The 26,454-nt window shown below is 41.0% G+C and overlaps 1 protein-coding gene across 4 annotated transcripts in view; it reads right to left on the bottom strand.

Annotated features, from left to right (window-relative positions):
- Nucleotides 1-26,454, bottom strand: part of Nipped-A (Transcription-associated protein Nipped-A) — a 177,043-nt gene that overhangs the window by 78,497 nt on the left and 72,092 nt on the right. For 2 of the 4 annotated variants that reach the window (XM_070283344.1, XM_070283345.1), the window contains 2 exons: nt 23,491-23,629; nt 2,710-3,082 (listed from right to left, as the gene is read on the bottom strand). In XM_070283344.1, the coding sequence (XP_070139445.1) occupies nt 2,710-3,082; nt 23,491-23,629 (512 nt within the window). Of the gene's footprint in view, nt 1-2,709; nt 3,083-23,490; nt 23,630-26,454 lie in introns of those variants that run through there. The other 2 variants (XM_070283347.1, XM_070283348.1) reach the window with 2 other exon arrangements.

Genomic DNA, 26,454 nt, shown 5'->3' with positions numbered 1-26,454 from the left:
ACGGTCACACCGACCGTAAAAGGTAAACCAAAAAAAATGGCCGCCATTCGCGGAGTTTTACTATGAATTTTTGAATTCCTCGTCGAAGTATGCTTGCATAAATAAATGCATAATCCTTTAAATTTATGTTTTTAACCTATAATGCTTAACATTTTTTTAATTATTACAAAAAAAAATGTTTAATTCATTTTACAGCGCAAGAACCTTGAGACCATACAAACTTAATTTTTTCAATTGCCCACCCCTTAAAAATCAATTTAAAGGATTTCCCACCCTTTAAAAACTAATTTTTTCGATTGCCCATCTTTTAAAAATTAATTTTTTTTAAATGAATTAATCTTAATTTGTAACAAATATTCATAAAGATTTCAGCCCAATCTGTGTACTGCAACCAGAGGCTTGTTATATTTGGTAAAACCCAGGACCCAGGGGCGTCAGCCTACCTGAATGACACGGGCTGGTACTGAGTGGACGCCCAAAAACGAGGGTGTGGACAAAAATTGAGATCAGCTCTAATTGAAGGTTACCACGGACGCTAACCTCACCTGTTTTAGCTACCTACCTTCAATGGCGAATAAAAAATTACTAGGAACACTTAATCGAACAATGCAAAATTTATGTAAAATCAATAGCATTTTGGTGGTTCTTTGATATTACTACTGTCAGGGGATTTTTGTCAAACATTGCCTGTCATTCCTAGATCAACACCTGCTGATGAAATAAATGCCTGTTGAAAGTCATCAGTTCTTGAAGATCTATAAAAAAATGTACACTGAACATTAATATGCATATTCATATACAAAATGATCCAGTTCATGATCCAAACTCATGGGCTTTTAAAACAATTGTCAGAAATTGGTTATGGTAAAACGATAAGAAAAAAAAGGACAAGGAGACTTTCGGGATCACACTGCCTCCCGAAAATAAGCGCCTTTCTGGCGTGAACAGTATAGATTGATGGTTCGTCCACAAGAAAAACATTTTATCTTGCTATGTGGTAAACTTTATCATCAGTACGTCTTTGATATGTTTGCCAAAATATAAACTGAACGTCTTAATGTTGTTCGTTTCGACCAAGCAAAATTAAGAATATATTCATTTGCAAGATGCGATAGCGAATTATGCTTGTATTAACGACATCGGACGTTTAAATAATTGCCATCTTTGTATATTGGTACACCACAGCATACAAACGAATATGCACAAGACACAATATACGAAAATACGGTCGACCGGATCTGTTTATTATATTTACATGCAAACCGCAGTAGGATGGCATCAAAAATTATTTGTATTAATTTTCAACCCCTAACTTCTGCTTTTCTTTTTCTTGGCCTTTTCTTTTTCTTGTTCTCCGGAACAGTTTGTGTTCTCACATGAACATGAAATTATGTTTGTATTTGAATTGTATTGTATTTTGTAAAATTTGATAAATGAAATAAAAATTAAAAGAAATGAAAATGTAATTGTATATTAAGCCATGATTAAGAGGCGTTGGAAAATGTTAGCTGCAAAATGAATTATATCGAATAAATAAATACAGTCCACAACTAATTTAAATGTACACCCACACCTTGCTGGCCCTTGGCAGAATGTTCACGCATGAGCACGTAGGTAAGAAGCATCTGTTAGCGATTAAGTCCCTGCAGCACCACACTTCTCCATCTATAAGAACAACCGCCACTTGGGCCTATGAAAATACAAGCAACCCGAAATATGACCTCCTGCGAGCGGTCTGGGTTTGTTTAAGATATGTGCTATCGGAGTATTAGAGTATTTCCCACGATCGGGAACTGTCCGATGCGTGGGTCTAAAACTAAGATCAAAAACGTACATTCTCATGTTAGCTATTTAAGCTAGGATCTGAATAAAGAAAAAACAGTTTGAAATATTAACTCAGCAAATGAAGACGTGTTCTTATTTGGGCGCTATTTATTTTGATACGGCTCGAAGGACCAAAATGAATAGCATGAACACGTACATGCGTGAACAGTTTGGTTAGCTGAGCCCCTTCCTTAATTATAAAATGACAAAGAAATGCTATTTATTTTTATATATACAGGGTAACAGTGTTATGAATCAAGATGAAACAATAAATTATCGTGGAATTTTTAGATTCATTGGAACCAACTTGCTTGAATCTGATAGTTGTTACTTTGATTTTATTATTGTGAAATATTAATTCACCAAAATTGTGTAATGGCACCAGATTGGCAGTAAAAGTTATTGCTTTATCTGATTATAACTAATATCATATCTAATAAATCAAAACAAGTTTGTTTCATACCACGTATCCCTATGATTCAAATTAATATGCCATATAAGTTAAAACGATTGCAATATCCTGTACCTTTATCATTTGCGATGTCTTAACGATGGTGGTGTAAATTTGAAATAATCATGTTTTTCACCTGACCAACTTTATGTTGCATGTACCCGAGTCAGTACCCCCAGCCATTTGTTAACATATGTTAAAAATGGAAAAGCGATACACGTACGGGTTCAAGTTCTAAAATAAATCTTCTGTATAAAGTTGAAAACCAGTTGTCAAAGTTTCTAATGTCGCCTGCAGTTGTTCGCAAGCATTATCCCTCATATTTCATTGTGCATCCATTTCAACATAATAATTATCTAAATAAACCATATACAAAATAAAACAAACTCTACATATATGTATTTAATGCACCTTAGCTAAAACTTACTACTTACCACTTTTGAATAATTAACGGCAGTTGAATTTTGGCAATAGTCTCAAATTTTTTTACAAACACTTTTAACAGTTTTGATAAAATAAGTCTGGATCGTTGAGGCTCTAGTTCACTGTGATGCCGCAAGCAATCAACAAGGTTTAATAAAAGCTTGCAAGACATAGTTTGTATTCCTACAGCAAGACTTTCATCATGAACATTTTTTGAAAACAGATTAACGGCTTTTATTAATACATCCAAGCTTAGGCTTTGTCGTACATGATGAGCGAGATCAGCTAATGTTGAGTATGCTAGAGGGCGAATCGAGTCCAATGTAACGCCTTTCCCAATAAGCAAGTTTTCATCAAAAAGTTTTTCGATTGATGGAATAAATTCTATAAAATAAAGCAAATATGTAAAATCATTAATTTGGATTAGCAGCAATATTATTTCGATTGCTAGAATAAATTCTATAAAATAAAGCAATATGTAAAATCATTAATTTGGATTAGCAGCAATATTATTTTATATATGTATAAACATAAAATCGATTTTTTTTTTTAATCTGTTCGCAAACAAATTATGTACATTTTTGTACCCTCGCTGTTGGTATTATGTTTTTTGAGAGAACTTTGTGTGTCTTAAAAGTAATTAGTTTTATTATTTCGATATAATAATGGAGACAGAATTTTTTATGATCATCATGATCTGTATCATATATATAAAAAAAAAATCAATTTAAAAATATTAATATAATTTTAATTCGGAAAAAATTTCATTAGCTGTTGCATCTTCAGGAATGGTGCCACGCTCTTAACCGGAGGACGGACAGCCCATTCTGCATTTAAGCTTCTTTTAATTCAATAAATATACAAACACCTTATTGTAACATTTCCGAACAGTCTAATATGGCATTCGCCCATAAACATTCTAAACTCATTGTTTGGGATGAATGCTCTATGGCTCATAAAGGTGAATTTGAAGCTCTAGATCGATCGATAAGAGATATGAGGCTATGACTTATTAAAGGGAGGTAATACCATTCTATTAGCAGGAGATTTTAGACAAACGCTCCCAGTTGTACCCTTGCATAAAATCTTTATTTTTGTGGTGTAAAATAAAAAAAAAAAATGGCTCTTACAAACAATATGCGTGTACATTTACTAGGTGATGAAACTGCCAGTGATTTTGCCCAAACTTTACTTGAAATAGGATATGGTTACTAACGTAGAAGATGCTGTACATTATCCTGTTGAAATTCTTAATACCCCCTATTTTTTTATGAAAGGTTTGGAGGGGACTCAGGAGATTCCTTATTACTCGTAAACCTGTAAATATTTTTTAAATACAAATATCCCAAAAAAAGTTGACCAAACGTTGGCAAAAACATTTTGAAAGAAATTTCTTTGTCGCAGGTGACTGGAATGCTCATCACCGCCTTTGGGGGTCTCGAAACTCAACAACCAGCCGAAGAGCACTCGCCGACATAGTTCAAAGCTCTAATGTTCAGGTGCTTGCAACCGTAGGGCCTACGCACTATCCTTACAGCCAATGAACTCAAACAACCATCAACTTCGCAGAGGGACACGCCCTGCGTCCCTCTCCTTCTCAGGAAGTCTTCAGATTAGCTCTGCTCACATTGCATTTATAATTAAATTAAGAGTGCTTCGAAATGTAAACCTCCCACGCTTTCAAGCTAAACCCTCCGGACAATATCAACGACGTTGTTGAGATGTTTATACGAAATATTCATACCGCTGCCGAGTCCTCAACCTGTGGACAAGTACCGAACCCATCTAACTCACCTCAGGCTCATTTAAAACCTGAGGTTATGGATCTAGTAAGATTGAAAGGATCCCTGCGGCGCAGATATATGTGATCCCAATACCCATTCGACATAACTGCAAATCGACGCCCCGAAAACGATCTTAAAAAGCTTCTGTATGAGCCAAAGCGCGAATATTTTGATAAGATGCTCCTCAATGCTGACCCCACCAAATCGAACGGCTTCATCCTCTGGAAATTTACCCGGAATATTAAACGACATTAAGAAATCTGACGATACATGGTGCAGGTCTGATTTAGAGATTTTACTAGCTTTTGCGGACGAACTAGAGAAGCGCTCCCAGCCTTTTAACCTCGCGAACCCCGAGGATGTTGAAAAAACACTAGCCTTCATAAGTGCCCCCTCCCCGGAAGAAAAACTGATCCAACATGTAAGCCCAGATAAAGTTTGTCTTCATATCCGAAAGCTACATTCCAGTAAAGCGGCTTTGCCTAAAAAGGGAATCTTGTTCCTTGTTCTCCTTTTTAATTCAAGCTACGTAGCCACCACTTTCTCTCCCAATGGAAGTGTGCTGTGATAACGATGATACCAAGCCAGGAAAACCGGAGAGCCTCGTCGAGTCTACTCTAAAATATTTCTTAGTAGAATAATAGGAGTATGAAGCGTTCAGGTAGCCATTCCCGACCACTAGTTTGATTTTAGGCAGCATCATGGGATCCCAGAGCAAGCACATCGAGTCGTCCACCACATTTTAAATGCTTTCGAAAACAAGCAATTCAGCTCTGCTATTTTCCTCGACGTCATGGAAGCTTTTGACCGCATGTGGCATGATGGATTACTTCATAAGTTGAAGTCCCTACTCCCAACTGGCCAATTCCTGCTATTAAAGTCATACCTGCACGACTGTAGTTTTATGGTCGAGGTGAGCGGGGGAAGATCAAGCATTCGTATTGTTCGTGCTGGCGTTTCGCAGGGAAGCGTCCTGGGCCCAGTACTGTACACTCTGTTCACTTCAGACCTACCATGTTCCAATGAACCGGGCACATTTCTGGCACTGTCTTCCTTGTTAACTCCTCCAGTTGAAACGAAGCGTCAAGGATCACCTAGGAATTTCTGGACTCGTACGTCGTATTCGACGAGCTTTGAGTTGGACGTGCTTTACATCGCTCTACATTTATTCAAAGTTTTCTTAGTGAAATCCTATTTATCAAAGCCCAAATTTTCGGCAAGTGGTCGGTGTTTCCGTGAACTTCTTAATCAGTAAACAACCGGACCTTTTTAAATAAAGTCTGTGACTTTATCGTCGTAAAACAATTTCGGTTTTACAATTGCCATGCCTTTCTATTCTTGTGCATTGTGTTTACCGCTTATCGCTGCATCGCCTTGTGTTGTTGTTGGCGCTAGCTAAATCAATAACACAAATTTCTTATTTTTCGGCGCTTAGATAAAAGCTTTTATTTTTGCGCTCTTCGCTTTTTGTTTTGATCGGTCTGTTCGCCGCGAAACTTAAACAAATTTTTTTTTTTTCAAATAAACAATTGTATTATTTGTTTTGATCGGCCATTTCGTCGCGCAAATAAATTAATCCAATTCGTAATTTACTTGGATAAAGTATTTTTTTATTCCAAAAATGGCTACGTGTTGTTTCCCTAAGTGCCCGAACGGCCAAAAAATTTTTTCGCGGCATGTCACTGTCTACTGCTGGCTCTGCGATAATATCGCCCACATTGGATGCGCCGATCTGGGGCAAAATGGATCGCGTATCACCGATCGCATTCGTGAAAATCCTGGATTGGACTGGACGTGCCCGAGCTGCCTGCATATCAAATCCGATATGCGGGTCTTCATGAGGCAGGCTCACCTGGAGTTTCAGTCGTTGGCGGCCGGCTTTAAGGAGTTGTCAACTCGCTTCCAGAAGGCGGAACACCATTTCAAGTCGCTAAAACTGCTAAGTGACCCCGCAAACAAAAACAGGAGCAACCTGTCTGAAAAATTCTTATCTCTTCCAGACCCTGAATGCCCCCTTATGCAGTTCACCCCACGTGCCAAGCCTGCAGCCGTGGATAACGGCTCTGGTGATGATGCAGCATCGATCACAACTTCTATGGTTGAAGATCTTGTCAGGCCGTTGGATCAGCAGCCTGTCAACGTTGTCCAGGCGTCCACATTGCACGCTGCAGCCTCTGCTGAAGTTGCTGCACCAGTCCCCATTCTCGGAGGGGGCGAAGCCACCATGCTCCCGGTTCAGCAGCCTGTCTACACCGATCAGGCATCCACGTCGCGTGCTGCTGCCATCAACGACGCGTCGGTGGTGTCAAATCCCAACCCAGTGGCTCCCCCGGTGGTCACTATCTCGGTGGCGGCCGTTACCAGAAGCGGCCCCCAACAGTCGACAATTTCTGGCGTTGCCAAACGCGGACCGGTGCCTTTGGCTGGTGTTGCTCCGAAAAAACAGATTTTTGTTTCCCGCCTCAATCCAGATGCTTCTGAGGGCGACGTTAAGACCCACTTGAGCAGCAAATTGAATGTTTCTGTTACTGAATTTAGTGTCTCCAAATTCAATTTTAAGGAAAGACGTGATATATCTTCGTTTAAAATTACAATTTCTGACCTACTATTTTCTAAGGCTCTTGATCCTTCTGTGTGGCCTAAGCATGCAATTGTTCATGAATTCGAACACAAAAGTACTCCTCGTGCTCGCGGGCCTCAAACTCCTTCAACTAGGCCTCCAAAAAACTAATAGACTCTTTTGTTCCCCAATATCAAAATGTTCGTAGTTTACTTGGCAAGCTCAGTAGGCTGCACGTCAATAGTGTCTCTTTCGATGCCAATGTTATTGTCTTTACAGAAACATGGCTCAACTCCTCTGTGTCTGACTCTGAGATTTTTTCAGGGAACTATGCCATCTTTAGACGTGATCGTCCTATACGGACAGGCGGTGGTGTTCTCATTGCGGTTAAATCCGATCTGGTTTCCAATATCATTTCTAAAACTGACACTGATATAGAGTTTGTGGCGGTTCGCATCCAGGTTTACGATTATTCTATCTACGTTTCATGCTCGTATATTCCACCTAGGTCTGACACTGATATTTATATGCAGCATTTATCCTTAATTCAAGAAATTCATTCTTCCCTTGGTATTAATGACCACCTTATCGTCACGGGTGATTTTAATCTACCCTCCATTTCCTGGATGCCCTTACCTGATTCAAATGTTCTTGTTCCCACCTCACCCCACGATTTAATTCATGGTCTCATTGACCATTCATTGGGACAATTAAATTTTGTTAGGAACTGCAGTAATAACGTCTTAGACCTCATCTTTGTCTCTGAGTTTGCCAATGCCTACGTCACTAGAATTGACCCTCTTTCTAGTCCTGAGGACGCTTATCATCCCACTTTGGAGCTAACCCTCGAAGCCTCCACACCATTATTATTGTGTCCGGAAGCTGAGCCTGCAACGTTTCGATGCTTTCGAAAAGCTAAGTTTACAGAAATGAACCACCACTTATCCTTAACGGATTGGACTTTCTTGAACTCCACAGAGGATACCTCAGACATTGTTAAGCGTTTCTATGAAATAATGTACTCAGTTTTCGACATGTATGTCCCTTCATTTCCCTCACCAGAAGTTTCTCAGAAGCCCCCTTGGTTTTCTCGTCGGCTTTCATATCTAAAAAATCTGAAATCCAGACTGTTTAAAAAGTACAGCAAATCTGGTCTTCAAGTCGACCATTCGAGATATTTAACTGCTCGTACAAATTTCCTAGCACACAATTCTGAATGCTACAGAAATCACTTAAATCGGTGCAAAATTGAGTTTCAGGCTAACCCGAAGCAATTTTACGCTTTTGTAAACTCGAAACGGAAATCTCAACAATTTCCTTCATGTCTTCATTTCGATAATGCCTCCGCTTCCAATGAGCCTGATATCGCGAACCTGTTCGCAAAATTCTTCCAGACTACATACTCACAAACTAATTTTGATAACAACTCAGAGTATTCTTTTCCACTCCCGCACTCCAATTGCATTTTTATGCCTGTAATCAGCGAAGATGATGTTCTTCATAATCTCAGAACAATCAAACTTTCCTTTTCCTCTGGTCCAGATCTTGTACCTAGCTGCGTTCTGAGAAATTGTGCCAGTTCATTATGTAGACCACTGTCTAGACTTTTCCAGTTATCACTTCAGCATTCGTTTTTCCCCAAAGTTTGGAAAGAATCGTTTATCATTCCGCTTCATAAAAAGGGCAGTAAATCTAATATTGAACACTATAGAGGTATAGCAAAACTTAGTGCGATTCCCAAATTATTCGAATTTCTGATTACTACTCAGCTTCAGCACCAATGTAGCTCAATAATGTCCCCCTCACAGCATGGCTTCATGAAACGTAAATCAACGTCTACAAATCTCCTTGAGTTTGTTGCTGTCATTAGAAACGCGTTTAAAAATAACACCCAAACCGATGTTATCTTTACAGATTTCAGCAAAGCTTTCGATTCGGTGAATCATCAATTACTGCTGAAGAAACTTTGTCTGTTGGGTTTTCCGGTTACGTTGATTTACTTATTTGTCGAACCGTACTCAAAGAGTTGCATTCAAGGGTTCATTCTCAAACCTTGTTCACGTGACTTCTGGTGTTCCTCAAGGGAGCCACCTCGGTCCTCTTCTATTTGGCATTTTTATAAATGATCTGCCCCAAGTTATTCTCCACTCTTACGTCTTGATGTATGCTGATGACGTAAAACTATGTTTGCCTCTTGTGAATCCTGACTCTGCTCAGCTTTTGCAAGCTGATTTAAACAACATGATGTCCTGGTGCACTCAAAATTTATTGTTTCTTAACAACTCCAAATGTAAATACATGTCGTTTTACCGCAGAAATTGTTTCCAGGCTAACTATTCCTTAGGCACGAGTTTTCTTGAACGTATCCACTCTGTAACAGATCTTGGTGTTCTATTTACCCACAACTTGAGCTTCACCGATCACATCGGTATAATTGTTGGTAAAGCAAAGGGTGTTTTTGCTTTCGTAAAACGATGGTCTAAGGAATTCGATGATCCCTACACTACAAAACTTTTATATATATCCCTGGTTCGGCCCATACTCGAATATTGTTCGTGCGTATGGTCCCCTCAATATGCAAAGTATCAGGATCTTATCGAATCGGTACAGAAACAATTCCTTTTGTTCGCTCTTCGTGGTTTAGACTGGGACCCACATCGCCACCTTCCTCCGTATGCCGACAGACTACGCCTTCTGGACCTGCCCTCTCTTAAGGATCGTCGGACCTGCCATGGCGTGATGTTCCTGCATAAATTAATAAATGGTTATATTTTTTCCAGTAATCTTCTTAAACAAATACGCTTTTCAGTTCCTTCTAGGCCATCACGTTACTTCCGGCCTATAGCTTTGGATATTTGTAAAACTAATTTCGAGGCACACGATCCTTTTCGCGTTTTATGTTCGCTTTACAACGACATGTACTCTCTATTATATTTTGAAATGTCACTAGACTTTAACAAAAATAATATCTTAAGACACCTATCCTTGCCTCTGACCACCTGATGTGAGTCGGAGCATATTGTTCGGCTCGAGGGGGGGGAAATTCAATTTCCAATATCTCCAGATAAGCACAAAGTTAATTTTGTAACAACTCCCGCGCCGCAGTCAACGAAAACCACCGTAGAAATCACCGAAATCGCGAAAGGGAAAATCACCACCAAAAAGAATACCGCAAGAAAGTAGTAGGCCGGGGGGGCGTGGTTATTTTCAATGTTAACGATCCGCTTTATTGGAGTTCTAATTAGGAATTAAAATGTACAAGCTGGAGTGGGAGATCAAACAACTAGGAGAGCGGGAGCGGCCGCTCAGCGATGCGACGATCGGCCAGAGCCGAAGCATCCGCTAGAAGAGCGAGAGCGAGAGAGCGAGCTGAGGAGCTTTGAAGAAGCGGGAGCGCTTCGGAGTCGCGGGGGGCGGGAACATAAGCTCCTGACCTGAACATTCTCCCCCCCTTGCGAGGATACGCAGCAAAATATCAGAAGTCCTTCGCTCGAGAAAGTGTTGGAGTCGCTGAGCGGTCGTCGGCATGTAGAAGTGTGTGATGATCCTGTCCACACGACTGGCATCGGTCGTTACTACGGCAAGGTCCTCCAGAATGGTGGTGGGCCAAGCAGTTGACGCAGTATTTCCTGTCGATGACTGCCTGGAGCCGTTTCTTCGCATCAAGCCGAAGAAAACGGTGGCACTTCCGAAGAGGATGGTTCCCTTGACAGACTCGGCATTGGTAGGATGAAATACCTCGGGAACGTCTGCTTTTGCCGTCGTTGTATGGAACCCAGTAATTGAAGGAGTCGGCCGCATTGGTCACTCGTGTAGAGAACGACGAAATCCGTTGGATAGGTGGAGATATTTGTCGGGTGTCATCACGAGGAATCGGAACACTAGAAGATGAGTCGCTTGGATGCAACAAAGTGTGATGCCGACCGTGACAAGTAAGACAATTGTGGGCGCTTGTGCAATTACGGAGTGGATGACCGCTTGCAAAGCAATTTAAGCACAACTGCTTTTTCTGGATATAAGATGATCGATCGACTATCGTCATCTGAAGGAAGCGTGGACACAAACGCACTGGATGGTTCTCTGCAGAACACAAATCGCATATCTTGGACGTATGTAGAATCCTCGTACTAAAGGATTGTAGTACTCGTGGCGATGGGTTGGAAATTGTCGGTTTAGATGAACGAAAGTGTGTCACAGTAGGCTGGATAGAATCTATGGCTTCCAGAGTTCTATAGCGCTCTGTTAGGAATGAATCAAGTTCCGGCCACGTAGGAATTTCGGTTTTTTGTTCGATGGATTGCTCCCATAATGAAAGCGTCAGCTTCGGAAGTTTTGTGGAGCACAAATAGACAAGGAGGCAATCCCAATTCTCAGTAGAAAGGCCGGAAATTCTCAGCGATGTTAGACAATTTTGGATTGTATTTTGCAGCTCCTTCAAGGCTGCCGAGGATTCGCGTTCAATGGACGCCATGTTAAATAATTTCTTAAGCTGATTGTTTACTAACGCGCGTTTGTTTTCAAAACGATCGTGAAGCGCTGACCACGCGGATTGGAAGCCATCATTAGTTAGCGGAGACTTCGTAACGATGGCGTGAGCTTCGCCGCTAGTTTTGGCGTTTAAGTGGAAAAGCTTTTCCACTGGAGTTAAGTTGGAATTGTTCACGTACATGGCCGTAAACAGATCACGAAATGTGGGCCAGCGCAGATAATCTCCGTCGAATATTCCTGTATTGCATGGCGGAAGATCGCAGCCCCTCGAGAATGTCTCTGGTGGCGGAGCTGCTCTTGCCTGTGAATTGGAGACGGACACGCGGTCAATGTCTTCGCTCAGCTTGGAAGCACATCTTTCGTACACCGCATAATAGTGTTCGTATTTATTTTGAAGTAGCGGAAGATTTCCGCTACTTCCCTCTTGAAGAGCTGCTCTGGAAACGGTCTCATACTCCCGTTCAACCTTTTCCCATAAGGACTGGATCTGATCTCGACGGATCTTTAATGTGAATGAATTGGGCTTGGAAGTGGATGCCGCAAAAATCTGGTTTTCAAATTGGATGAGACGGTTGCTAGTTGCTATAAACTCAAGCATAGCAACATCTAGAGGGCCGTTGGCTCTGGATATCTCCCTCTTCTGACTTGCGTCTTGGGGAATTGACCTTTGTCCTTCTGACATATTTATATTCCTTAGGGAGTAGGCAGGAGTGACCAACTAAGTAGGTGAATGAAGCTGCTGGATTGAGCAGAATTTTCAAAATAAAGGATGTTCGCAAGAATATGTTGTAGAATTCGAATGGTAGAATTATTTGCTCCCAGTACCGTCAACAAAATCGAAGGAGTAGCAATGTGAGACGGTAAAATCAAAACAAATATGGATTGCAAGAATATGCCGTAGAATTCGAATGGTAGATGGTAGATGGTGGAATTAACCAATCTCAGAATTGCAAGTAAATAAACTGAAAAAAAATTTACTTGATGTAGAAGCGACGAGAATCGAAAATATATGTAGTGGAACAAATATTAATTGGAGCAAATGCGACGAGAATCGAAATTTATTTATGTTTATAAATAATTGCGGAATGGAAATGCAGAGTTTTTATTATTTTCGTATTTAATAATAACCCAATGGAGTACCCTTAACAATTGCGGATATTTAATCGAGTGCGAAACTTTAAAAGTAATTAATGATCAATTAATTGATTAAATATTAATTAATAAAAATATTAATTATGAAGAAAAAATAATTAGATCGAAATGGTGGGATTGGAACACCTGACACTTTTTTCCCAACACAAAGTTCGTTGGGTTACGCTGCCGGCGATGTAAAGCTCTTGTGTATGTATATGTATGTAAGTAGACAATTATATGTCGCGGCGGCAGCGGAACTATGCAAGGCGCAATAATGAAATGCACAAAAATACGGACACTGGTTTACAAATTTTTGCAATTTTGTATTCTTTATTTAATATATATTTTGATTTTCTTGTTTTATATTTTTTTTAAATGTTGTATGTAATGGGGAAGAAAATATAATATGTAATATATGTACATATATATGTTTATATGGAGAAAATATAAGTACTTATATGGATTTATATTATAGCACTGGATAGCTATTCGTAGGCAGCGGACTGTATTTTGATTGTTAATAAATTGTTTTTATTGGAATTTTTATTTTCTATTGTGCGACATAAAAATCAATATTTTTTATGTAAGCCGATGTATGGACATATGTATGTAATTTTTTATTCTTGTGTCGGAACCGTTTTGTACATTGATGTACGGATAAATGCCAATATGTAGAGGAAAGCGGACGAAAAAGAATATGGCGACGTTTAAAACGGAGACGGATTGAAATAAAATTTGCCAATTTTATGAAATGGAAAAAATAGGAAATGGAAAATTCCTCAACTGCCGTTGTCAGGAAAACTCGCTCTTGGAGTCGACACGGAAAATTAATCTTGCAGCAGAGTGACCGAAATTAATTGTTCGGACTACTGCTGAAGATCGGCAGCGAGGGGGGCGACGGAATACGGAGTACTTATCTTGGAAGCAGAAAACGCCGAGAACTGCTGGTGAAGCGGAGTTGTAGAAAAAATCCGGAATCCAAAATCCAGAAAAAAATCCAAAAATCCAAATAATCCACAAATCCGGCTCGAAGGACCAAAATGTTCGGCTCGAGGGGGGGGAAATTCAATTTCCAATATCTCCAGATAAGCACAAAGTTAATTTTGTAACAACTCCCGCGCCGCAGTCAACGAAAACCACCGTAGAAATCACCGAAATCGCGAAAGGGAAAATCACCACCAAAAAGAATACCGCAAGAAAGTAGTAGGCCGGGGGGGCGTGGTTATTTTCAATGTTAACGATCCGCTTTATTGGAGTTCTAATTAGGAATTAAAATGTACAAGCTGGAGTGGGAGATCAAACAACTAGGAGAGCGGGAGCGGCCGCTCAGCGATGCGACGATCGGCCAGAGCCGAAGCATCCGCTAGAAGAGCGAGAGCGAGAGAGCGAGCTGAGGAGCTTTGAAGAAGCGGGAGCGCTTCGGAGTCGCGGGGGGCGGGAACATAAGCTCCTGACCTGAACACATATCATTAAAAAACACTCCTTATCCGGTCTGAGGTAAGGATATGGATTTAAAATGGCAGATATTTGCTATTCTTAATAAATAAATAAATAAATAAATAAATAAAAATAAATAAATAAATAAAAACCAACAGGTGGAATATTGCGATAAATAAAAGAAAGTCGCAGCACTACAACTTCACTCTTAACGGAATGATCCTCCCTAAGGTTGATCTCCATGACATCGCCCTCCCACAAGCACCCTAGGCGCAGTACTTGGGCCTGGTCCTGGAATCATTCTGACCCGAACGTCATGAAGGTTCAGAGTTCAAAACCGAACGCTTCGCATGATTGCTAATGCCCCTTAGTACATTAGAAACAATGCTCTGGCAAGTGACCTCAACATTCCCTCTATTAGGAAGCAAATCAACCGCCACTCGAGTCGGTATAACGAACGCCTCACAGCTCACAGCTCGTCTTTCTTGCCTAACCCGACGATGAGAAGAAGGCTCAAACGAAGACATCCTGACGATTTCTGTTAATTCTATATCTGTTATGAACGCTAAGGTGTTATATACAGTTGTGATGAAAAAATCGATTTTTATTGCATATTCTTCAAGTATATACTGTTGAGAATACTCTCACAAAAATTCATAACGATCGGAGGATTAGAACCAAAGTAGGCCGGAACAAACTTGAAACTTTAAACGCGATTATCTCAGAATCTTGTTTTTTCGAAATTACCTTTGCGGTGGACACGATTACTAAAAAACTATTAATCCGATCAACACCAAATTTTGACCACTTATTTATTATAATAATAGCTAGTCCGTGGACAAAGGATTTTCATTTTTTTTAGTGCACAAAAATCGAAAATCTTACCCCTTAAAAATTACATTTTTTGAAAGAAAGATGTACAGATGTACAGATGTACAGAAAGATGTACTAAACAACGCCGGCAAAATGTTTTTAATAAATATTTTTAATGTGGTCAAAAAAAAATCGATAAAATTTCATTTTTTTTGCGCGGTACAACTGTATATAACCCCTTAATAAAGTTTTGTTATGCTACAATTTAATTAAAATTTAAATTAAAATTTAATTCTTCAAGCTAACTTTAGCGGTTTTGCCAAATATTTTATTTTTGAATAGTTGGCGTTTTGTGCCGACTTAACCTTAAAAAAACAAACAAAAATTGTAATTTATATTGTGGAATAGGCCTATTTGGGGGAAACTATATTACGACTATATCTTATAGCTGCCATTTGAACGATCGGATAATTAATAGAAAAAAATTATAACTTCGTTGTTTTTTAACGTATTTTCACTTTGAGATATGAGCTATTTTATTACTTTAGAATTTGATTTTTAGATGTAGATAAATATGTAAAACTGCAAGTGTAAAACTGCAACTGTAAAACTGTAAATATAATAAGTATAGGTAAATTGTAAAGAAACTGTTTTGTGTTTTTCAGCATTAAAATGTATAATATTAGATTAGATTTAAATTTAATCAAAATCCATATAATAATTTGGTTTGTATATATGTTATGTGTAAATATATACATAGTTTTTGTATGGTTTACTTATATTTTATTCTATTAATTTGACCAAAATGGATTGACTTTTAATGATGAAATTACAAACTGCATGGGTATAGCTTCTTTTCTTGTTAGCTTCTTTTCTTGTTTTAGTTTCAGCTAAAACTTGAAAGTGTAAGAAAGTCAATAACACAAAATTATGTTGTTAATATTGTATAACTTCTACATAAGAAAACTAGCTAGATAAATATAAATAAGGCGATACTCTGATAAGCAAAAGTTATCCGTTTTATACGGATATATCTACACGCCAAATTATCTACCGCAAGCAAAGCTGCGGCCACCATGCTAGTTAATCAATAACTTTAAGACTTAAATTATGTTTCTTGAATCTTATTTTAACAAAAGGAAAATATTTTAATGAAAATAAGCGTGGTCACGTCTTTTTCAGGAATAAACATTTTTTTTTAACGTTTAAAAAATTTTTTATTTTGCTCTTCTCTTCCTTAATTTCGTCTTTCCTCGCTTAAGTTCTGTGAATACACTTGTTGCTGGAGACCGATGTTCAACCGTCGTGCTCTAGGCATTTTGGACTATAGGCAGAGCGGTTAATTTATTAATTTATTAATTTTTAACCTCAAATCCGCATAATTTACACAGTTCAACTTACCACCTTTTCTGTTGCAATTATTTTTGAAAAAAACCGCTGAAATATATCAATATATCAAATACTACAAATGCCCAAAGCTCGGATGCACGATTTGTTTTACTAAACCATTCGAAAGTGCCCAGTAAGTTAATTAAAATCGGGGACGAAGACAGGCCGGCAATAGCTGAGAATATTCCACCGCTGGTTTCGATTGGATAGAGCCTGGGAAAAATCCTCCAACTGAATCTTCCCCGAGGGTGCCGGCTGGGCAATGAGCACTATATTAGCCCGGACACGGGTAATGCATCGCTGCTTGCCCCGTCCGCGATAATACAGTTTCTAGCAAAGGCCACGGTTCAACTCCTTCTGCCCTAAAAAGCCTAAGGAAGTGAGCCGTTAGCCATGGGTGGAGGTGCCTGGCGGAAGGCATAAAACACAAGTGGGCGATACCCCCATAAAAGATACCATTCTGGAGGGTTTGAGGGTTTTTGTCGCCAGCGGTTACACCTCTGATGGGAGCAGGTCATGTCAGTTGCAACGCTACTGCCGAAAAAACTACGCAGGGGAAGTTAAGCCGCTCACGTGCCATAGTCGATACAGACTCGGACCTTGAGAGCGTGCAGCTTCTCCACTCACCGAAACCAGGCACCAGCTCCCAGCCCAGGGACGGGCCAAAGCGGTCAAGCGAGGGAATGAAGGCCAAGGCGCTGTACAAGGCTGCCCTCCGCATCCAGGATCGGCTCCAGGAAAAAGACGCCCTATCCCCAGAGGAGAAGGCAAAGCTTACCTTGGCTGAGGAGAAAATCGCTGAGGGGAGGCTTCACTTCGCCAAACTCCCCCACATGAGATCGACTGGCGGATTCGCCAACAAGATGGAGACGCTTGCCAAGAAAAGGCAACGCTCAACCGAAAGCGCCTCTATGGACGCACCGGGGAGCAAGCGACAACGCGGACCTAAAGAGGCAGGCCCTCCCCAGGATGATCCCGAAGCTCCAATGCATACCTTCGATGGCTCTGGGTGGCTAAATGGGGTCAAAATCTTAAAGTGCATGGATGACCCGATGAGAAAGTGGCTGACGCAAGCGGTGTGCTAGTTGGAGGCGCTGTGGGAGGGAGCTAAGCTAGAGGTGGTGGACCGGGAGCTAATCCCATCCACTCCAAAAGCGAAGGTACTCTTCCCCATCGCAATCCAAGCGGACCGGGCGCTGAAGCTGCTGCAGCCTCAGAACCCGGATATCCCAACCGCGGACTGGAAGGTTCTGCACGTTGCAGTCCTCCAGATAAACAAGGAGGCAGAGAACATCCTTTATCCCAGATACGGGAAGATGGCGTGGGGCATGGGTAGCGTATAGCTGCGCCTCAAAAAGCGCCACCTCGGGGATAAGGATGCTCACACCCTGAAGGCAGATGTGGTGGAGAAGGTCCTAGATCTGGAAACCATCGTGGATGCCGACCGGGAAATTACGCAGGATGAGTCCGACGAAGGTGAGGACGGTGAACTGACCGTAGTAGTCATCCCGTCGTATGGAGGTGAGCCCAGTACCCATGACACTCAGGGTGCTGCAGCTCAACCTCCATAAGAGCAAGGTCGCGTCGGCGGAACTCCTCATAGTCATGGAGCAAGGATCCGCCGACATGGATAGCCTCAGGCAATGCCATCGCCGGACTGAAGTCCGCAAATTACAATTTGCTCCATCCACCAACGGTAAGCAGGAAGGGTCCACACGCTAACCTTATGTCTCACAACAGCTCTGATGACCTGACCGTGGTGATGCTAGAGAGCGGGAAAAAGCGCCTTTTGGTAGCTTCCTGCTACATGGAACACGACAGGACGGCTCCACCAGAAGAACTCATGAGCTTGGTAGAAGCCAGCCCGAAGGACCAGCAACTGCTCGTGGGTGCAGACGCCAACGCGCACCACTGCGTATGGGGGAGCCCCGACATAAACGACAGAGGTGAGTCCCTCTTAGACTTTATACTCTCAACCAACCTGAGTATAGCAAACGTGGGAAAGAAACACACCTTTGTAGGTCCCACCTCCTCAAACGTGCTAGATCTTACTCTTGTAAGGGGACAAGGTACTTTGGTATCAGAATGGAGAGTCCTTGAGAGACCATCCTTCTCAGATCATAAGTACATACGGTCTTCAGGAACCACCGGAATACTAACTGGGGAAAGTTCAAGGAGACTATTGCGACACGGCTCGCGATCTCTCCGGGCATATTTGAATCCGCGGAAGACATAGAAAAGTCCCTAGAGACCATCTCCAAAGAACTGCTGGATGCGTACCTCGCATCATGCCCTATATCGGACACGAGAAAGAGGACCAAGCCACCCTGGTGGAATAAGAACCTTTCACTGAGACGCAACAAACTCAAAGAATTCTTCAAAATCGCCAAGCAGGCGAAAGATGACATCATCAATGAGGAATACAAAGTCCTACTTAGGGACTACAAGAAAGATATGCGCAAGGCGGAGAGAAACTCATGGAGAAACTTCTGCTCCAATATAGAGACTGCCCCGGAAACGGCTAGACTCCGGAAGCTGCTATCGAAGCAGCCAACCATACAGAGTCAGCTCAAACGCGACGACGGACAGTGGACTGAGGGCAGCGAAGCGGCCCTAACAGCACTAATGCATGCGCATTTCCCAGGATGCACTGAAGTACCCGATGCAAATAAATCGCAGCTGGAGTAGAGCATCTCCCAAAAGATCTAATATCCTCTAGTAAAATCCACTGAGCTATAGACTTCTTTGCGAGGATAAAAGCACCAGGACTAGATGGAATATTCTCAGCCATACTGCAGGCGACCAAGGAAATGATCACCCCATGGCTCTACGCAATATATACAGCTTGCTTAAGAACGGGCTATATCCCTATCCCATGGAGGACCTCTCGGATTGTCTTTCTGTCCAAAGCAGGAAAGTGCAGCCACGTGAGCCCCAAGGATTACAGACCGATAAGCCTCACCTCATTCCTACTTAAAAGGCTGGAAAAGCTGCTGGACCTATACATCAGGAACGATGTAGGGAGACAACTGTCGACCAACCAGCACGCCTACACGAAGGGGAAATCAGTGGAGACGGCACTACATTCGTTGGTAGTCACCATTGAGAGAGCCCTAAACAATAAGAAATATGCATTTGGAGTGTTCGTGGACATATCCGGGGCATTCAACAACGTTATCACGGACGCAATAATGGATCGCCTAGAAGCGACCAACTCGTCCCCTGCTATCAACTTGTGGATAAGAAATCTTCTAAGTTGCCGGCGGGTACAATCAGATTGGGGCATCGCTTCCACGGTGAGAGGAGCGCACAGAGGCACACCGCAAGGTGGGGTTCTGTCGCCCCTCCTATGGAATCTGGTGGTTGACGACCTAATCAAGAGATTCGAGAGGAAAGCACCAAAGACAACAGCTTATGCGGATGACATAAGCATAATTATCACGGGAGTCTGTCCATCGACCCTCAGCTCGATCATGGAAACAACGCTCAGGGAGATATGTGAGTGGGCGGAGAAGGTAGGACTCAATATCAATGCGGATAAGACGGACCTTATTCTCTTCACCAAGAGATACAAGATGCCGCAATGGATCCCCCCGAAAATAACAAAACCAGGCTGACCCCGAAAACACAAGTCAAATACCTCGGCATTGTACTTGATAGCAAGCTGAAGGTTAATGTAGTAGAGAGAATAAAAAAGGCCACCATAGCGCTATATGCATCCAAAAAGATGCTTAGCAGCACATGGGGCCACTCACCCGCTCTAATGCATTGGGTCTACATATCGGTGGTGCGTCCGACTCTGCTGTATGGAGTCTTAGTGTGGTGGCAAGCCACGGAGAAGAAAACGTATAATAAGCTTATAAAGAGAACCCAGCGGCAGGCACTGCTCTGCATATCAGGGGCGCTGAGGTCAACCTCTACCAAAGCACTCGAAACCATAATTGGTATATATCCCCTAGATATCCAAGCGCAACTGACAGCAGGAAAGGCGGCACAACGTGTGGTTGCATCAGGAAATTTGTCGCTACAAGGTTTCGGGCACAGTTCAATTGGTCGAGATATGAGCAGTACATCTGACTACATGATACCCAGAACGTGCCTTGATGTAAACACAACAGTATTCGTGGGACCCATTGACTGGAAATAAATCCAGGTCCATGCTCAATACCTTAATATATACACCAACGGCTCCAAGATGGAAGGAGGAGTTGGAGCGGGCATATACTGTTCAGACTCTGAAATGAGACTGTCGTATAAGCTACCAAGGTACTGCAGTATATTCCAGGCGAAAGTATTCCCAATAAGGAGAGCAGAAGAGCTTGCGTAGAGCATAAACCGTCCACATGAGGCGGTCAATTTGTTCGAAGACAGTCAAGCGGCGATAAGATCCATGCAATCATCAGCGGTCAGTTCCAAAAATGTACTGGAAAGCAGGGAGTCACTAGATAGCCTAAGCACGACTAAGTCAGTGAGGATCTACTGCGTTCCCAGCCACCAAGGCATAGACGGTAACGAAACCGCGGACGAACTTGCAAAGGAAGGCGTTGGACTGGCGAGTGAAAGAACAGAAAACGTCCCTATCTCCCTAAGAACGCTCCAAAGCGAGCTAGAGAGACGGGCTGACGCAAGCGTAAAAAGCAGGTGGAGGAGTAATTCCGCAACCTGCAGAATATCAAAAATCATGTGCAAAGAACACAAAGAGAAACGCACCCACTACGTGCTGCATCTTCCGCGGAAGAACTGCAGAATGTTAGTGGGTATTCTTACAGGTCACTGCCTGTCTGCTGCATATGCAGTCAAGCTGGGTATTACCGACAACGCCAAATGCCGGAAATGTGATGAATCCGAGGCAATCGAAACCTTGGAGCATCTCATTTGCAAATGTCACGAGGGCAAGACTGAGATACCTAGGCTCTCCAGGATGAAGCCAGGCGAACTCCTTGCCTTTGCTAAAAACACCTTGATATTCAAGGATTTCGAAACCCGCATAAATAGTCTCTAGGTCCATCCAGGAGCTTCCCCGGAAAGCTATGGGCCATATTAGCCTATGTGCGGTCCCTCGAGGGCCGTCCGGACTAACCTAACCTAACCCGGCGGATGGTCACTTGACTGATTCCCATGCATCCCTAGAGGATGCAAAAGGACTAGCTTTGCTGAAGCGAAGTACGCGTCGAGCCTCTACAATTGGGGTTTTGCGAGTCCCACCTTGGTTTTTTTGGGTTCGGTTTATATTTTATGGGATAACTATTTTAAAAGAACAATTCGAAAGGCTGGGAGTTTCTTTACATGTTTTGCCCTTCTTTCTAGTCTAAAGAATCACATCCCTTTCTCTCATTGAGCTGTGAGGTCCTGCACCCACTCATTTTTCACAAAATTAAAAGAAATTTCCGCCCTTTTTGCGGAAGAAAATAAAAAACTGCGATTTGATAAAATATTAATAAAACATAAAAATAGAGGAAATCTAACGGAACTTTTTCTTGATTCTTATCTTTATGTTCTATTTTACAAAAACAATGTGCAATAGATCAACTAACAAAAAGGAATAAAAAAAAAAAAAACGTTTTAAAGTTGTTCCTCTGTCGCACTGCTATTTCACTGAACACAGCTGTATGTAAAAATGCGTAGTGGAACACAGCAGGCTAACAGCTAGGAGGGTGACAAGGGACATAGGGAAAAACTAGGAGGCGAGTAGAGAAAAGTGAGTCAGCAGAGAGAGACGAAAGAACAAAATGAAAGCTGAAAAAAAAAAAACAGAAAAGCTGAAAAACTTGCAAAAATCAGAATAAATATAGGGGAGAGTGGGAATAGGTGAACCATGGGGATAGATGAACCACTACAAATATTTCACCTTCTGTCATGATTTTGTGAGCCATCTATATGTGTCTTACTTACTTATTCGATATCCTAACCTCACACCCACGCACAGTCGCGTCAAACGATTCTTGTTGTTTTTATCGCTAATCGAAGTTTGTATTCGCCGTTTGCAGCTTCAATTGTGACCTAACGTTTTCTTGGAAAAATTTTATCGTGCTTCGCCAGTGGCATTAAACTTCATAAAATGTTATTTTATCGTAAGAGGACGCAAATTATGATATTTCCACGGATAGCTCACGCAGTTTAAATATTTCATGTTTTCTTTAAATCACTTCTAATTGGCTAATGACTTGTGGGGATACATGAACCAGTACTTGTGGGGATACATGAACCACCTTTCCAAATTTGATTTTCTATACTTTCCATCGCAGGCTGCCAAAATGGTGAGAAACTACAAACAAAATATCAAATCAGGTTTTGAAAATAGTGGAATTTTTCCCTTCAACCCACAAAAGTTTTCTGCATCTGACTTTCTTGGGAGTGATTACGCTAACAGAGACATTATAACAGAAAACACTCACAATCAAAATTCTCAACAAATGGCAATTGTACAAGATGAAAATGTGCTCCTGAACACTCCTGCGAGGAACAATACCTCAGTCGAGTCCGCAATGTCTCCCAATATTGACCTGTATGATGTTCCGTTGATGATCAGAATGCGTGGGTTCTTGCCAGAAAAATCGCCAGAGGACTTACGAGGGTACCCAAAGGCTAAACCACGAAAACAGACGCCTCGGGGAAGAAAACGAGGAAGGAGTATCATTGCTACGGACTCACCGCAGAAGAATTGATCGCGGAAAAACACAATCAGAAAACTCAAGAAAACCTTCGAAAAAAGAAAGAATAAAAACAAAAATAAGAATAAATAGCAATATTGTAATGTTTGATTTCATGCTGTAAAGGTGCAATGTTTATATTCGAACAGAAAGAAGGCATGTACAAAGAAAAAAATTACACTTTTTTTATACAATTGTAGTTTTTGTGTTATCCTGATAGGTGGTTAAACTATCCCCATTCGAGACAAAAATTTGGAAAGCAAATAAACTTTACAAAACAAAAGATAGTATTACTGCATAATACTCAATATTACAAGGAATGTGGGCTCTTTAAGATTTCTATATAGGCAGACCCTTACGTCGAATAGTTCAGTCATAATAATGTTTATAAAAAAAAGTGGTTCACCTATCCCCACTCTCACCTAATATTAACAACTTACTATAATAAAGAACAAGCTAAATTGAGTTATCAACTCATCTTACATATATATTAACGAGGAAAACTAAATTCTTAAATTTACAAAGCATTATACTTACTTTGACGTAAGTCCGTAGCAAATATATGTCGCGCTGCAATCAAAAGTTCTTTCCTGAGATGGGCAGCTTCTTTAGGACAATTTCCCATCAGATTCAGCATACCACTGGTAACAAGTAGTGAGTTAGCAATTACCACTTCCTAAAAAATTTAAAAATATTTAATTTATGTTATGTTATGTTACGCTGAAACTAACTCTTAAACTCGAACTCTTAACGAGGTCTTCTCATTCAAAATCCGTTTTTTGGACCCTTTTTAAAAAAATTCTTATTTGAAAACGCAAAGAATAATTGAAAACTTTTTTTATTTATTGTATTCAAAAATGTTCAAAGTAGCTAAAAAAGTTGTTCTTGCCTCGATACGAGGGTTGTTCAAAGAGTAATGAGACTTCAAACTTGGTGGTCGAAAAAAAAAGGTGTCGTCCTGGCGGCCACGATTCAGGGTCTCCAGAGCGTCCGAAATGAAAAATAAAAACGGGGTTATAATCAGAATAGATGTCATTTTCGTCTGACGGAACAGATTTTTTTTTTTTAATTTTTAAAACAAAATGGCGGCCATTCAAAAAAAAAAAAAATCGATTCGGGCGTTTTTTTGTAGTTTAGTGTAAAAAAAAAATAGAAAAAATTTTTTTTTTTTTAATCTGTTCCGTCAGCCGAAAATGGTGACAATTCTGCGTCGATTCCACTTTGTTTCATGAAAATCGGTTCAGTTGAACTGGAGATATCATGGCCGCCAGTTCGAAAAACGTGGTTTCGAGATAAACGCGTTTGAAGTTTGGAAAAAGCTCATTTTGCATAGATCTTGCCTCACAAAAAAGGCTGTATCTTCTAAAGTATTTCGAATTTCTAAAAATCATTTTGGGGACATATGGTATACACACCATCCCAAACTATAAATAAATACAAAAAAAAAAAATCGAAAAAAAAAAAGTTGCCCAATGAGAAGATCCCCTTAAATAAACCAGAAAAGGAATTTACTTCAAGACACCGATGCTTATACCCTTGTGGTTTGTAATTGGATTATTTCAAAAACTATAAGAAGAGATTTAAAAAGTTTGGTTCTGATTTTTGTAAATCTATTATATGAAAATAAGTCGAGTTTTCTGCGGGGATCCTATAACTCCAGAACGCACGAACCGATTTCCACGGTTTTGCATTCGTTGGAAAGGTCTCAGAATTTGTGATATTTGCAGTAAAGAAAATTCAGGAAAAATTGCAACAGAAAAGCGGGAAAGTCATTTTTGCATAAAGCGCCAACACTGACACATAGCATGCCATAATTCTCTACTCAGTTTATTTTATGACAAACCGAAATTGTGTTCAATTGTGAGAAAAATAAGTGATTCGTTTCATATCAGTGCAATTGGAAACCAGCATTTGTATTTAGGGTGGTAAGATGAACTGTGTAATTATGTGGATTAGAGGTTAAATTAACCGCTCTGCCTATAGTCCAAAATGCCTAGAGCACGACGTGTGAACATCGGTCTCCGCACAAGGCATGCAATAATTTTTTTCCTATTAATTTCCCGATCGTTCCTATGGCAGCTATATCATATAGTCGTCCGATTTTCATAAAATTTTCACCAAAATTCAGAAATAATATAAAATGGCCATATTTAAAAAATGCAAAAATATTGAAAACCAGCAAAGTTATAATTTTTTTTCTAAAAATTTATCGAACATTTGTATGGCAGCTATATGATATAGCCCGTTCCGCGAGAAAACTATATGCAAAGTTTTATTCAGATAGCTTTAAAACTGAGGGAGTAGTTTGCGTCGAAACAGACAGATGGACAGACGGACACATGGACAGACGGACATGGCTAGATCGACTTGCCTGTTGATGCTGATCAAGAATATATAATACTTGATATGGTCGGAAAGGTCTCCTTCACTGCGCTGCAAACTTCTGACGGAAATTATAATACCCTGCAAGGGTATAACAAGAAAGAAAGCTAATTTGGGAACGCCGAAGTTTGTATACTCTTGGAGTTTAAAATCGGATCATTACGAATCCAGCCATTCTGGTTAAATTAATATTAGGTTACGTTAGGTTAGTCCGGACGGCCCTCGAGGGGCTACACATAGGCTAATATGGCCCATAGCTATCCGGGGAAACTGGATGGACCTAGAGACTATTTATGCGGGTTTCGAGATCCTTGAATATCAAGGTGTTTTTCGCAAAGGCAAGGAGTTCGCCTGGCTTTCTCCTGGAGCATCTTCTAGCGATGCCACTACTGGAGAGCCTAGGTATCTCAGTCTTGCCCTCGTTAGGGCCGGACATTTGCAAATGAGATGCTCCAAGGTTTCGATTGCCTCGGATGCATCACATTTCCGGCATTTGGCGTTGTCGGTAATACCCAGCTTGACTGCATATGCAGCAGACAGGCAGTGACCTGTAAGAATACCCACTAACATTCTGCAGTTCTTCCGCGGAAGATGCAGCACGTAGTGGGTGCGTTTCTCTTTGTGTTCTTTGCACATGATTTTTGATATTCTGCAGGTTGCGGAATTACTCCTCCACCTGCTTTTTGCGCTTGCGTCAGCCCGTCTCTCTAGCTCGCTTTGGAGCGTTCTTAGGGAGATAGGGACGTTTTCTGTTCTTTCACTCGCCAGTCCAACGCCTTCCTTTGCAAGTTCGTCCGCGGTTTCGTTACCGTCTATGCCTTGGTGGCTGGGAACCCAGTAGATCCTCACTGACTTAATCGTGCTTAGGCTATCTAGTGACTCCCTGCTTGCCAGTACATTTTTGGAACTGACCACTGATGATTGCATGGATCTTATCTTATGCATAAGAATCACAAAGTTTAAAGCGCTCTCCTGAAAAATGTCATTTTAAAAATCGGTGTACACGATAACTCAAAATCTACTGAACCAATCGGTTTGAAATTTGGAACATACTTCTTTAGGTAATTCTTCAGGTACTCACGTCGAGCTTTTTTAATTTTTAATTTTATTATATTTTTT

This window comes from Drosophila kikkawai, chromosome 2L, assembly GCF_030179895.1.
Source record: "Drosophila kikkawai strain 14028-0561.14 chromosome 2L, DkikHiC1v2, whole genome shotgun sequence".
Lineage (NCBI taxonomy): Eukaryota > Metazoa > Arthropoda > Insecta > Diptera > Drosophilidae > Drosophila > Drosophila kikkawai.
The sequence above is the reverse complement of the archived record's forward strand: the minus strand, read 5'-3'. Positions and strand labels throughout refer to the sequence as shown.